Genomic DNA, 15,993 nt, shown 5'->3' with positions numbered 1-15,993 from the left:
ATGCCTCTCCTGATTTAATTGTTGATGCAAAATTCAGGTCCCAGAGAAAGCGGTTGAGAAACAATGTTAGAGGGCATCTTAAACCAGCTAATCCTAATGCTTATAATCTTTCATAACACATGAGAGATGAGACGCAAACCTTGGCAGTCAACTCTTAGCATTGCAAAACCAACTGTAGTGTTTGTACTTGAAAGGGAAGATTGAGATAACAAATGGTGTGCTTGAGCTTTCCCTGGAGGTTAACTACAGTATAATGCTTAGAACAGCACTTGTGAAAATCTCAGCCCCAAGTCAGCAACAGTATCCAGCACTGTACAGCGTCAAAGTCGCACAATCATACACCAACACATGCCTGGAAAACATCATAGACTGTGGCACAACAGACCCACGCGCACACACATACACACACACATTATGGACAAATTATTGGTGCCAACTCACCTCCTTGATCCTCAAAGTACTCCTCCTCAAAGTTGGCCTCCAGCTGTTTCTGTCTCTTCCGCTCTTCCTTCATCAACTTCTCCTGCAGCTTACGAGCGATGGCCTACATTATGAGGGAAATAAAAAGATTAACAAGGATAACTTGCCCTCCACAAAATCTGTTCCATTCCGCCTGTAGAACTGGGTTGCATTTCTTCCCACTCTCTGTCCATTAAGAGTTCTCAACGGACCTGAAAATTAAGGCCCGGCCCTAACTGGGCCGGCCCGAACAATTACCATAATTTTAGGCCCGAAAACCCGAAACAAAAGGAAGTGTCATCCACTGCCATTTCTGCCGGCCTCACCGTTCGGCCGCTAAGGGCAATTGAAAAAATACCGGCTCGGCCCGACTAATTAGCATACATTTTCGTACCCGGCCGGGTACGGGCAGAATTTGAGAACTCTACTGTCTCACACACACACACACACACACACACAATATATAATCTTAACAGCATCTGTACTGAAATGTTAGCTTTGTTTGCATTGTGGACATTAACACATTGGCTGCCAAAAGCGCAGATCTGCGTTCTATTGCGTCCTTAGAACGCACGCTGTCAAAGACGCAGATCTGCGTTCTATTTTTATTTTTTTTAATCTTTTTTTTGCAATTTGACCCAAAGACCAAGGAGATATGATTTTTCGAAGATTTAAATTCCCATCCACTTCCTTGTTAACTTAAAACTTAAAAATTCTGTATCTCGGCTCCTGAGTACTTTTTTTTTTCATTGAAAAAGTCTGGCAGTCTACTGTAGAAAATAAATAAATCATTCTGCCAGCCAATGTGTTAACATTCAGCATGAAAAATGTGAACCTGATAAGTCTAATCAATAAACTAATCAATTTAATTAATCAAGAACTGAACAGTTTCTGCACACTTATTTCAAAATGCAATACTTTTTCCAAGACATTTATTTAGTAGGATGGATGTTATATACTGTCAAATATGTGTAGCAGTATGTGTTTAGTCCCAAAGCACTTTTGTTTTGGATTTTGCACCCCAAAACCTACTTTCTGGACTTTAGTTATCACTCTCCATTGCACCCATCTGACTCATAATGGTCTGGAACAATAACTTTAAACCTGCCATGTTAATGATTTAAGTGAGACAAGCCACCCATCGAAACTGGGTGCTGACTGATGGGATGTAGATGATGTCTTGCTTGAATGGGCAATAGTGAGTGAATGAGTGTACAGTATGTGTTTAACCACTTTATCCGTGGCATGTGTGACTGCACTGTGCATGCGCGTGTGTGTGAGAGAGTATTTCTTACCGCATCCTTCTCCTCCTGCTGTCGTTGTTGCTCCGCCTGTCGGACCAGTTCTTCTTGAATCTCATGGGCAATCTCATTATCTTGGCGCTCGCTGAGGTGTGTGTATGTGAGTTTGCATGTTTGTGTTGATGTGTTGTGTGTGTGTGTGTGTGCATGAGTTTGTATGCATGTGTACAGGGAGGCAGAGAACAGTCAACTATTAATAGCAGATACACATTACAGATTACAGAGCATAAAACAGGCATAAAATTAAATAATCTTCCTGTTGAATCAATCTGCCTTGAGGCTGTTGTTCAAAAGTCTGAGCTCAGGGGGGGAAAAACATAACATTCACAACACTATTTCATCTTATAATACATTTAAGTTTAGAAAGAAATTAAAGTTTGAGGCAACTTAAGGTCTATTGGCTGCTTGTTTTGCTGGTTAACTAGGAAGAACAGAAACATGGTGAAATCATCCACCAGTCTTATTTAACTCCAGATGTGTTTTCAGGTAGCATGGTTGATAATCGTAAAATGTAGTGTATATCTATGATGGAAGATCATCTACACAGCATGAAGTGGGAAACAACAATATGATTTGAAGAGTCAACACATGATGGAGTAGCATTCCTCTTGCTTTCAGATCAGATAACTATCTGATCAATCAGGGATGACATGCCTACGCTCCAGGCAGGATTCTCCAGGCCTGCTGTGATGTTACTCTACAGCTCATGATGCTATCAGCTCATCAGTGTCATTGAGCACTGAAACTTTGACAATGACACCAACCGAGTGGAAGACTGGTAAACACTGAGGTGTGTGCGTGTGTGTGTGTGTGTGTGTGTGTGTGTGTGTGTGTGTGTGTGTTTCTTTGCACACAAGAGAGAGAGCAGGAGAGAACTAGAGAGAGAGAGAGAGTGTGTGAGTGTGTGTGAGTAAGACAGTACGCAACAAAGGATCGGGAGATTGTGTGTGTACATATGTGCGGTTCCAAGAGACACTGCACCAGATTGACTACATTGCAGTCCACCTGCACTTGAATTACACTGCTGTAGGTGTGATATGGCTTATGTAGATGTTTGAATATGTGGGTGTGTGTGTACATGACGTGGCATTTGCCAGGGCAGAGTGGATGGCAGCAGGAGCTCCCAGCAAGGCAAGCGAGTTACTGGCCTGCACTCGTGTATGAAATTGAGCCATTATTAAATAAAGATTATTGATTGAAGTGAACTTATGTAATGGTTGCTTCTAATTCTAATGCCAATTTAAAGTGTGCACGTGTGTGTGTGTGTGTGTGTGTGTGTGTGTGTGTGTGTGTGTGTGTGTGTGTGTGTGTGTGTGTGTGTGTGTGTGTGTGTGTGTGTGTGTGTGTGTGTGTGTGTGTGTGAGAGAGAGAGTGAGTGAGAGAGAAAGAGAGAGAAACTGACTTTTGGCTGACTGAATTGTGAGTCAGCACATTTTTACAAAACTTGGAGAGCAGAGTGGAGCCTCTTTGTGGCTTGTATGTAGCACATGATGTACAACAGGGTACTGGACACTAGCAGTAGTGGTGGATACTAGCAGGAGACGTGATGGCTGTGGGTTACATACCTCGGTACGGACTTATATTACATAATGTGAATTTGTATCTAATGCACTGAGCGTACCACAGCTGAACACTCACTGCAAGTTGACAATGGCAACACATGCAAAGAGCGACAGAGAAATATGGACAACGAGAGAGAGACACAAAGACAGCGACACCTAGATCAGTGGTTTACAAAGGGGGCCACCAGGAGGGCCAATTGGTAAGGAGAGGAAAATTAAAGTTATAATACCAAAAACATATTTAAATTGAAATTAAATTCATAAGATTGTTGGCATTGCTATTTTCAGCACGTCATTACAGCATTACTGTCAACATTAAAAGAAAATAGCCGATCTACAAGCTGTGTGTGAGCTTGTAGATTGTCTATTTTCTTCTTTAAAGTTATTTCAACAGGGGCCGCAGCCAGAAGCTATGCCTCTTTGGGGGTCCTTGGCATGGAAAGGTTTGGGAACCACACTGACCTAGTTGTCAAATAATATGAACACATACATACATGGTCTGATGGTGCATGTGCGTGAGACAGAGAGAGGGGGAGGCAATGAGGACAGAGAGATGGACACTCACATGTCTCGGTACTGTCTCTGGTTCTGAACCTTGGCCCTCTTATCCTCTTCCTCCTGGAGCTTCTTGGCCACCTGCAGGTCCTGCTGCACCAGGCGACTCTTATGGACGTTGGACGCCAAGTGGCTCTCGACTGCAGACACAAACACACAAACACCACCTTTAAGCTCGGTGAACACACACCAGTAACGAGCACAAGTGCACACTCTTCAGACTGCATGTAAACACAACACAAAGCACAGCAAGTCAGCCTGCACTGCTTGCTGCTACTGAGGAATGAGAGGGCAGGGGTGACGATAATTACACTTTGAGAAAACCTGCATACGCCAAGTTTGTTTTTGTGGTTGGACTCTGTGTACTTGAGCTAGGATGGATTCCACTCTGTCTCTGAGTGGAGGTTTACACACACACACACACACACACACACACACACACACACACACACTCTTTGAAGTTTAAATAGAGGGGCACAGCTGTGCTGTTGAGATCTGCTTTGGTAGAAGAAAGAGATAAACCAACAAAGTGCCGCTTTGGCCTCTGAAGATACACAGACAGAGCATGCACTATGTAATGGATCATGCTAAATTTAGCTGTGTGCACTGTGTCATATCGCACATTTATGTTTCCATAATGCCACATTATATAAGCATATCAACTACATTTCATTTAATTTAGAAAGCCTTCTGTAGTTGATAAGATAAGATATAGAAAGGGCAATGACTTCATTGAGCTCCCACAAATGGAGGAGCAAAATAACTGCTAAAATTAATGGCTAAGCAAAATTTGTATTTGATCCATTAACTGATTCACTGAGAAGTGATTTGTTAAAGCTGAGGTGCCATTCCAAGGCTGTGTTGGCATAACAGGTGATAAATCCTGTCTGCTGACGCACTACGGCCGCTCGGTATGTACGGGCGCATCACTCACTCATTCACACAGCTCCCCCTTACTTGACGATCGATCGGCTCACAGCTTTCTTGTGAAAAAGGGCCAAATTACATCCCACAATTTCCCCCGAGAAGGGCTCCATAAAAGTTCCCTCTTCATCGTTGGAAGGAAGTAAAGAAGAAGACATGAGTCACAGCCACGACAGTTGATAACAAGCCAAGGGGCCAGCATCGATTTTATTTGGATGATACTGATCAATCGTGTACATTTATGACACCTTGCAGATGAAAAAAAAGAACATTCGACGTCGAACGTGACGTCAAAAAGACGAGATAGGAGGCTATCTTTATCCCACAGGAGGTTTTGCAAAAGAAAAGAAAAAGAAAACATATTTGTCTCTCGAGGGAATGAACGACAGGATGGGGCATTATGACACTAGATTGTTCAACCTTGAAAATGTCTGACATCACTCCACAAACAGGGAAAGAGAAGGCGAGATCGGAATTTCTAAAGGGCTGTTCACAACAAGCACTATAACTATATTGTTCACCATTGTCTTCATTATAGTTGAGGTGTGGACTCTGCGATCCACTTGAGTTAGAACGATCTTTAATGTTATTGTTAAGGTAGTTATAGTTAGTGCTTGGTGTTAACGTCTCTTAAAAATGGAAGACAAAATGCCCAGACCAATCTAAGTGAAGCAGAACTCTGAAGACGTGCTGCATTGAAGGAAATAAAAAAGAAGAACTTCAACACATATGTCAGATATGCTGAATGTTTACATCAGTGGCTTTCAACCTGAGGTGCAGAGCAGGGGTCCTTCAGGGGATTCTAACCCCCCCCCCCCAGCTAAATGATAATACAGTTAAGAACTAACTTAAATGGGCCCTTACGGGTCCATTTGGTTCCATTTGTTCACTCTCAAGAGTTAAATGACCACGGAGGGTTTTACATTGTAGATAGGGGTCCCAGAGATGCAACTTTTATCAAAAAGGGGTCTGTGGAGTGTGGACTAATGCATATCAAACTGGGGATTCTTGAGAACCACTGGTTTACACAACCTTGGCAAGATGACCTCTCATGCAGCCTCATGACAACTTCGTCGTTTTTACATACTCTCTGGGCTTCCAAATAAAAAAACGAAACAATACCAATGTGCTTATGGTTTTCTTTGCTTGACAGAGCGGGTTGCCATCTGTTGATGTGAGGTAGTGAAAAAACAAGACAGCTGGGCTGTGAAAAGCAACAATGCGTCCTGTGTTGTGTGACCTCCAGGGTCAAAAGGAGACAAACGGTTTGCCAGCTCAAACCGGATCAGTTAACCTGGCGGCAGAGAGGTTAAGACCCATTAAGACCTGAGATACGATTCTACAAATGTCTTCTAAATCCTATGTTTTCTGAAACACTTATGTTGCTATAATATCAGTGGTGCTCAAACTTTTTTTCATGTCAAGGACCTCCAGAATTGTATGTATGGACCCCCATCTGGTAGGGATTTTTAAACAAGCCTCAAAAAGTGTTAAGGACAGTCCTTGGCCAAAACCAAGAGTTTAATTAACACAGTCCAGATTATGCTGTGTAGGGATGTGACATCTGGTTCTCTCCTCCCTCCCTCTCTCAGGTTTCCCTCCATATTTCAGCCTAAATGCCATGCAAGGCAGTCACTGAAAACTAACACAAACTTATTAAAACAAGCTGCAGCAGTCTAGAGCCACTGATTCTCAACATTATTGATTTCAAGGACCCCAGTTTGATATGCATTAGGCCACAGACCTCCATTCGATACAGTTTATCTCTGGGACCCCAATCTACAGTCAAATCCTCTGTCTTAATTTATCTCCGAGTTACAGTACAGGCCTGCAAGGGTCCATTTGGTTCCTATCAATCAATCATTCAGCTGGGGCCCATCCCAGAACCTACTCAAGGACCCCTGGGAGTCCGTGGACCCTACGTTGACAATCAGTAGTCTGGAGAAGTCATTAAGGCTGCTTTCTAGAGAAAACACATGCATGTCACATGTCAGGGGAATCAGACAAATTCCACAGGTGCTTGTGGGTTGAGGAAAGCATGATTGATGATTGAAGAGTAACAAACTACATTTCCTCTCATAGAAATCCAAGTCTAAGCCTAACTGTCTGTTGTGTAAATACAAGGGGTACAGGCCAGGGGGTTAAAACAGATTCCAGCTCACAGTTGTGGCTGCCTAGTCTTAGAACTTGCCATATGTATGCGTTTTGGCTATAAGCATGCTCTGAGGAAGGCTCATAGCCGAAACGCGTAAGCGTTCATTTATTGGTGTGTGTAATAAAGAAAGTGGAAATGTGAGTACTTTGTCCTCCATTTAATTGAAACTTTCTGGGATTTTTTCAATTCCTTATTTTGATGTGTATACTGGACTTTGGGTCTAGCACTCCACTGAGAAAACCCATTGTTGATGCGCAACCTCTTCTTCTTATTTTGCCATATGTATGATTTTGACTTTTTGTTCTTTAACAAGCCTAACGTACAATTCATTCAGTTCATTGCATGACAGTATTACACTGGCCAAGCGAACAACCTTAAAATCGGGTTATTTTCGACAGGCAAGTATGAAAAGCAGTTTTACTTGATCATCTCAGTTCTTGTCATTTTCATGAAAAAGGTGAGAGACAAGAGCAGGGATGCTGTGGCCACACTGGCCATCTGGGTTTAGTAGGAGTAAGGTGACGTCCTGCTTATGTCTGGCTCATAGATTGTCATCGAATTTGGGCAGAAGGGTGTGCATTTTTACCTCAAAGAGTAGGACGGGTCTTAGTTCACCATGATGGAGACGGACCATACTGCCATCATGTTTAGCCCATGACTGATGGTATACTTGACCATTTTCCAAAGCATACCATGGTTTATTAGAATTGAGGAAGCCAATGGATTCCATTCATTCCAGTATGGCATGAAAATCAACTTGCAGGAACTTGAAACATTGCATTTGAATGCATTTTAAAGCATGGATTGCTTTGAAAAGTGTAGCTGAAAATAGTCCCTGGAGAAAACATTGATTTATTAATGATTTATGAATGAAATCCAAACATCCACAACTACACGCAAGGACAACATTGACTCCAGTACGTTTTAATGTCTATGGAGAAAATGTAAACAAAACAACAAAGCTGTTAAAACAATTCTAGCTGTATTCTTCACAAAACGCCTGAAAGACTACAATCAGATTATGTAGCTCAAAAAGACAATTAGGTAACCTACAGTATATCTAGACAGAGTCACCAACATGCACACGTACAGACAGACAGTAAAATTCTCAAGTCTTAATTTATCTATTTAATAACACTGAGAATTGCACTGTGTGCATGCATATGTGTGCAGACAATAGTGTCTCAGTGGGCGTTTCCTGCTGATGTAGAAGAGTGCTTGCTAATCTACTTTTGCTGTCCAACTTCGATTCAGACTCTAGCCATGGCTACTGTGGACTGCTGCTATAGTAGTAGACACACACAGGCATTAATGTGATCCAGACAAAGCAGATAGTAATAGTACAGTACCCTAGTCCACCATAGCGCTCCACGACCCTACTACCATTGTTATGGCATCCTGCAGTACTGGCATAATGCACACACAGTGGCAAAGCGGGGGTTTATACAGGCATAATCAGCCTGTTTCCACTGACACTGCGGTTTGCACTGTCAGAATTTGACACATTTTTCTGTGGAGGAAACTGGATTGTTGGTGTGCAGTCTTCAGTTTTCTACTACTCTCTCTGACGCTCAATACCTTGTCTTCCTGTAAAGTAAGAGAGATGTGCCCTAGGAATGCAGAAGGCTAGGTTGTTATTTCTGTGAGACAGACTCACAGAGAAGAATACCAATAAGGTACCCAAACTGTCTGTGAAGCAGACTATCAAGGAATGGGTCTAAATCAATTTGCAGGCTAAACAAGTTCACACCAGAGCACATTCATAGTAAACAGCCGTCCAGTAATAATACATATAACGATAATTATGTGAGCGTTCACACGGATATAGTTTGTAGTGTTGACTCTGCCATCCACTTGAGTTAGAACTGTTTTTTAAATGATCTATTTATAGTTATTGTGCAGATTCGTGCTTGGTATGTGGAGTGTGAACATTAGTCAGCTTTTTGGAGACCAATATAATAAATTACAGAGGCATATTTCCCTTCTTAACAGGAAAAGTTGTAGAGAGGCACCAGGAATAGCCGAGATGTGATCACACCATTAAGAACAGGAGGTTGAAGCTGATTGTAGATTATTGTTGCGTTTGGACCACAATATCAAGGACACAATGAACATAAAATGCAGATCTTATCTTAATGCAAAATCTTATTTTGACTAAAAGCAAAAATAAATAAATACGATTTTCCCATTCAGACACATTTCAGTACATGCATGTCTGCATTTCATTGTTTTCAAGGAGAGACATTTACGTCATGTTTATGTCACTATAGTCTACTCTAGTCTGTTGCCTTTCAATTATTTCAAAGGCAAAAATATTACCTTATGTCACAGCTCCAGTTGAATTGGCGTGTTTTAACCTCTGTATAGGGACTTAAAATGTTGCACTTAAATCTCTGTTGCTCAGTATACTTTGTTAAACTTTCGGACAAGGCAACAGGCTACGGCTGGATATAGATGACAAGACGTCTGTATGCACATGTAATAGTCCAGCGTGTGGGTAGCCTCGTTCCCAGCCTTACTCATCTGCGAAAAGAAAAGCCTGGTCACCATAGACATAAAGGTAGACGCCTCCTCCGGCTCTGAGGCGTCTGTATCTCGGGCGTGCTTCCGCAGGGCAAGCTGGAAACTTCCGCGTGCAGAAGGGGACGTTCGGTAGGCCAATCAGAGACAGGTGGGGGCAGGTCTTTTCTTAAGAGGCAGCCGCGCAGCAACTAGTCAGTTAGACGCGCTGTGATTGGCCAGTAGTCAACGCGCTGTGATTGGCCAGTAGTCACTTTGAGTGGCAGCTTGCCTCCTCTAAAATGGAGCCCGCGATACAAGTCGATCCAACGAACTGCAGAGGCCAATGAGGTATCTAGGTTTCTATATCTATGCTGGTCACGACCTAATGCAGAGAGTGTCTATAGAAGCGGGACTTCCTTCCGACGTATTTCCCCAGGAAACAATCTTTTTCGACCAATCACAAGACTCGTTTCATTCCCGGAGAATGTTAACAGATTTGTAAAGCCTCAACGTAATTTCCTGGGGCGGTACTTCCGCCAAATTACGGTACTCCCGTTTAGACCCTCAACCGGCTAGGTCTTGCCCAACATGGCGTGTGGGTGGATGATTTACACATGATCACAATGTCTTGTGTTGTTGTAAGCTGCTTGCTGGCACCTAGTAATTTATTTGGAGAAGAAGCAAACGTGCAGGTAGGAGGGATGAGTATGGGAGAAGTGTATGCACGTTGCACACACCACCCGTCCGTGCCAAAGTTGAACTGTCGTTGAATGCACAAAGAAACCAGGGGGGGGGGGGGGGGGTGTTTATAGTCTGGCTTTTTCTGTAGCCTGCAACAACGTTTGCAATGCTGTTGCATTCTGTTAATGAAAGTGAAAGTAACTCCAACTGCATGGACCTTCTGGACTCTGGAAACTCTGGTGACGCCATTTTTGTTTTTTGGTCATGGCATTGAGCAGGCTATAAAATGCCGCGCGCAGGATTATGGAATATATCCTCACATTGCAACGGTAATCAGCATCTGTAGGCTGTCACTACGCTACTTGCTTACTGAGTCACACAACTTGACCATCATGCTGTGCAGTGCCCATAAAGTATCAATTTGACACAAAACCGGCATTAAACCGGAATTTATAACAGTGACGGTCGCCGATGTGGTTTGATATAAAACCAGCAATTTTGATCTGCGGCCGTTTGATCGGTGCATCTCTAACTTACAGGTGAAATAAACGTGGTGGATGTGATGTGTTTTGGGTGCTACATTGTGAGATTTTGTCACTCATCAGAATGACTCTCAGATCAGACATAGTGAGGTTCAACAAACTGTTGTATAATAAAAAAAATGCATCCCACAGTACATCAAGTGTGTCCAGTAGAAGACAGTGTTGACCAACTGTCAAAGCTGTCAGAGATGAGTGAGGAGGAGTGTGAGGAGGACAGATAGAGGCATCACCACCTTCATGCATTTCAACCAAATCCAACAGGAATACACGGGGGAGGTGGTCATTATTGTCGTGCAGCTGCAAAACATTCCGTTTTGTAATGTCTTGAGCCCTGGGGTTATTGGTTAACACCACAAAAAGGAAAATGAACACCACCAGAGTATTGCGTTACTTACTCTCTTGTTCCTGAAGATTGTGGGCCAGGCAGTGGTCCTCCAGCACTGCAAAGTCTCGACACACTGCGGAAAAACAAACCGAGACAGAGCTGTTCAGAAACACTGCTTTCACTTAACAATATTAAGACTATGACAGGATACAACATCCAGAATCAACTTAAGCCATAGCCTAGACATTTGCTGATGGATCCGAGACGGATCATTAGATCTTTGAGTCTAGGCTTTTCTCGTATGTTGTTGAATGATTAAAAGCGTGAATGACATCCATCGTTTCAGACTTTCTAAAGTCATCGCCCATACGCCTACACACCAGAGCAACAGTGGCTCTGATAAGAACAATATCACCCAGCCAACAATCAGGGACAGGAAGCCAGTCTGAACGGGGCAGCGTAGACTAGAGAACAACTACTGAACCATCTTCTGTAGGCAACAATACTTCAGTCTCCAGATTAGGCCAACGTAGATGACATATGCCAAAGTAACAACATTCATAAAAACTGTGTGCTTATACGAAAGGAACTTTCCAAGTTAACAACATGGAGTATTGGAAGATCAGATGTGATACATACAACATGTGCCCACTTAATCATGCAAGCCAGACTTCATGCCTACTGTAGACAGGAAGTCACCACCACCAAGTGTTTCTATGGTGTGTCTGTGGTTTAGGGTTTCTTAACAACAGGTTATATTCATCTTCATAAAACACGAAGTGAAACTCTGGTTGAGCAAGCATTCTGACCTTCAATAGACTAGTTTGGGCAAAAACATTGGGACGACTTTGCTGATTTTGAGCTTTTGAGAGTGAGATCTGGATACACAGAACGCATTGACAAGATTTTTCATGTCCTCTTTTTATGATATTCTATTGGAGTCTGTTTACAGGAGGATCTTTACAGGAAGCAGCCACCAGATTAGTGCGACAGGGTGACAATGGTCACCATTAAACAATTCCTATGGGAAAAAAGAGATCTACAGTAAGTGCACAGTAAAATTCTCAGTGTTACCTTGAGTGTAAAATTTGAGGATTTTGCCAATAACATTAAGGTGCGCTTAGCAACATGCAATGAATGCTCAGTAACCAGCAGTAGAAGACAGTGGTCCTACAAGTGGGCAGCAGAATGTGAGGCAGGGAGTTGCTGAGAAGGAGATTCCAGCCTTCCCTGGAGAGATAACATTTTAATTAAAACAAGCAAGCATAGAACTCAAGTTTCTCACACAAATACACTGAATCTGAGATATAATTATTTATGAACTGATTTGACATGATTATTTAAACACCATGGTTGGATCTGCCTTTAGGCATTCAACTTCAATTAGCCCAGAATAGCTTAATTGACTTCTATGGCGGGAATGCAGAGGCCTAAGGGTGTATTTTAGATTTAGAACATTCTCACAGTGCAAGTTGATAATGGATGTGAGCTTCCGGTACATTTATGACATCTGTGTCATGCTGTGTAAAGTGGATTAAACTGAACAGAACTTAAATGATAACTTTTTAGCTTCATATTTAACTCACTCTATTTACCACTGTGACTAAAGATATGGCAATCTCAATATAATTATGTATATTTTATACTTTACTGATGTAATGGCCACTGGGAGTATATAAAGGACTGAACTTGGGTGACAGTTCTCTTTAGCCACACTCTGAGGAACAACTACCGGTCAAAACCAGTCGGCGTCCCTTTGGCGGTTTTGTTTGATTTTAATATGTGTATGTACGTACGTTAACATTTGTCTTTGCTCATCTGGAGTGTGCTTCAAGTTCGCCCATTTGGCTTCATTTAATAATCCATAAAATTAAGCTATTGATTTACATGTAATTATTCTCCAATGTGGCACTAGCTAGAAACCTTTGATTGATAGAAAACACGTAACAAGCCTTTATTTTTTAATTAATCTCTCAAGAACAGATTCTACTCTGCGTTGGAATCTGTCGGGGAGGTTCGTCATAGCGTGTACGCACTGCCTACAAGTGGGCGTGCCTTCAGATCAGGAAGCAGGCCGCGCTTTACCCAATCAAATGTAGTGGGCGGGATTCACGTGTCCGTCGATCCTTCCCCACTCGAAACAAACCGAAACTAATTTAACAATAGCGTCCGCAGAGCAGACAAAACCACGGAAAGATATAAACATTTTAACTTACTCTTTCATCATAGAAACAAGTGGGTTTATAACCAAAACTATCCATGTTCTCTGGGAGAAGTGGTTAGTGTTCCGTGTAGAAATATTGTTAGTGGGAATGAAAACATAGTCGCACCACCGGAAGTGATGCGCTGAAGGCAGACCAAAACCCCGGTTTCCTTGCGCACGGGTGCTACGTTTTCTTCCTCCCAGAGCCAACTGAGAGTCAAAAACAGCAGAGGACGCTGTTTTTCCTATTCAGTTGGCTCTGGGTTCCCAGATTGTTTAATAGATCCTGTTAATGTCGAATTGTAATTGTTTTCAGAAAGATTATTTTCTGAATGTGGCTTACAGAACCATTCACTGTGGCCTGAAAACAAAAGTTACCTCCTGTCATACTGATCAGTGCCTGTCTAGCTATCAAATTCAAAATATTCGAAATAAAAATAATTATGCTTTTTGTAAAGCATAGAAGTCTTAGGTTTATATTTACTACTCTTAGTCTTCTCCAAGCTTTCATTAAACATTCATAAACCCAGTGGCATCACTCAACAACCTCACACCACAAGGCTCGGAGCCCATTCTCTTCTCTCACAGAGATTACCTCATCCGATATGCATATTTAATAGCATGAGGACAACACAACTGTGGGCTACTTCAAAGTATCACCAGCATTAATTTGTGTATGAGAAAATGTTCAAAAGAAACTGAAAGCACATTTGCCAATATAATTGATGACCAGAAAAACAGCTTGGAATGATTCTGAATCAGGAGAGTTCCCGTTCTTAAAATGGGGAACACATTAGTCAACCCAGATGCTGAACCAGTATTAAATAGTATGCCAATAGTAGATGGCTGGGCTAGACAGACTGGATGACGTGGCTGGCTGGGTGAGTGAGTTGGTTGAACAGATGAAGTGAGGAGGAGAGGGGTAGACGCCACTGTCTCAACCATAGACTGTATAAATGAGGTCTCAACACCCTCTGACCAACTGGGGAGCATGTTTCAACCATTACGCCTAACCTCTTTGAGCAAGAAACCTGACATTTGATCCAAATAATATTACTGCATATAATCAGCCAAATGTGTGCAGCCAGCACAATAATCTGGGTTTGTGTGACAGACACAAGTCACAGCTCCCTGTTAATTTAAAAGTTTCAGCACTTGGTGCATGCCATTTTTCTTATGTACCTATACCAAACCTTTCATTCAAAACAAGTCAACACAGAGCATCAGGGGACACAAGGCAAAGAAAGCTGAAACCAAATTATTCTTTGCTCCGTCTCCACGTCACTTAAACCAAAAAAAATAATACCCTGAAAATGTGAGGCAGGAAAACTGACGTTTTGCCAAACACTTTGAGTCAACTCAACTCTCTGGAGCCCAGCTAAGTAGTGGAAAAAGCCCATTCCTTCTATTCTTCCACTCCAGCATCCCAAACATTCCAGGGAGCAGCTGTTTCCCACTCTGGGATCTTCTTTCCATCAGCTAAACAAGCCATAAGTTCAGCATAAATCTCTGCTTTTCTACCATGTCTTTGCAGAGAAAACAACAGGCTCAGTAAGCCATGGTGGCCAGGGGGAGGGGGAATACAGAGGGGGCAGTCAGTGTGGATGTAATGGACTACTGGCCACATGCTTTAATCTGTTTGTTGCAGCTCTCAAATCCTAACACTCACTGTGAGGCCTATCAGGTGACATGCACGTCCCACATCGTGTCATATTCGCAGAGATCAACACATACCAGTCTTGTGTGATTCACACAAAGTCTGGTTATGTTTTATGTAAAAACATATACATTTTAAAAGGTCGGTGACATCTTCACTGCCTTATCTATGGAGACAAGTTGTCATTTTGAAAGAGCAAACCCCTTGGAATTTAAACGACAAACAACATTGAGATCAGCATGAAGATTAAGCTTAATAATAAAGCACATAACCGCAACAACACCTATTATGTATATGCCTCAGTACGGCCATGACGAAAAAAACGATTTATGTTATTATAAGAACACCTTTTAACAGGACTGCTGTGCTGCTAGCGGCTTTAGCCATTAGCTAAACACCCCTCTCACCACCAACACCTGCGTCCATTACATTCCCTGATAACATTAGCTATAGCTAACGTCAGAGGTAAATACACATAGATTATATAGCTTTATATACTCAGGTTCAGCAAACATGTTGTTGTTATTGTCATTATTATTACCCTCTTTCACTCCCGGCAGTTTTTTCTCATCGATGCTAAACTCAGCCATGTTGTCGTCAGACAGACAGACAGACAGTGACAATATTATGTCAAAGCCCGTTTCACGTTGAATTAACACTTCCTTCCTCGCTCCCTTCCTTCCTTCTGCGTTCTTCCTTCCTTCCTTCCTTCCTTCCGAAGGTGACCGGTGTGGGCCGCGGGGGGTCGATCTGACTGATTGATTGATTGATCGTCTTTAAAATCACACAAACCCCGATTGATCCAGGTCACTGCACGGCCCTCCTTTGATTGGTTTCGGTGACCGTGTCGCGGGTCGCACCAACAGCAGCAGCTGTCCTAGTCCTCCAGCTAGCATGTCAGATTTTCAGCGAGCATCCCTCCTGGGAGAGCCTCCGTCTTTGGTGTTTCGACCAGGTGGGCGTGGTTTTGGGGCATAGTTTTCATGAGGTTAAGTTTGGGGTTAGACATATGACCACGCCCACCTGGGCGAAACACCAAAGACAGAGGGAGTCCCTATCCCTCCTTCCCTGCTACCTTCCCCCCTGACCCCGCCTCCTGCTGGTTAAAAAGACCAGATCTACAAACT

At 42.6% G+C, this 15,993-nt stretch overlaps 1 protein-coding gene across 2 annotated transcripts in view; it reads right to left on the bottom strand.

Moving 5' to 3' along the window:
* ccdc50a (coiled-coil domain containing 50a) overlaps positions 1 to 15,780 on the bottom strand; it is a 28,357-nt gene extending 12,577 nt beyond the window's left edge. For both annotated transcript variants that reach the window (XM_084067605.1, XM_084067606.1), the window contains exons 1-5: positions 15,408 to 15,780; positions 11,077 to 11,139; positions 3,888 to 4,017; positions 1,755 to 1,845; positions 442 to 544 (exon numbers count right to left, since the gene is read on the bottom strand). In XM_084067605.1, the coding sequence (XP_083923731.1) occupies positions 442 to 544; positions 1,755 to 1,845; positions 3,888 to 4,017; positions 11,077 to 11,139; positions 15,408 to 15,456 (436 nt within the window). In that variant the 5' untranslated portion in view covers positions 15,457 to 15,780. The remainder of the gene's footprint in view (positions 1 to 441; positions 545 to 1,754; positions 1,846 to 3,887; positions 4,018 to 11,076; positions 11,140 to 15,407) is intronic.
* Positions 15,781 to 15,993: the final 213 nt, after the last annotated feature.

This window comes from Gymnoscopelus microlampas (assembly GCF_963454915.1).
Source record: "Gymnoscopelus microlampas genome assembly, chromosome: 9".
In the NCBI taxonomy this organism is placed as follows: Eukaryota; Metazoa; Chordata; class Actinopteri; order Myctophiformes; family Myctophidae; genus Gymnoscopelus; species Gymnoscopelus microlampas.
The sequence above is the reverse complement of the archived record's forward strand: the minus strand, read 5'-3'. Positions and strand labels throughout refer to the sequence as shown.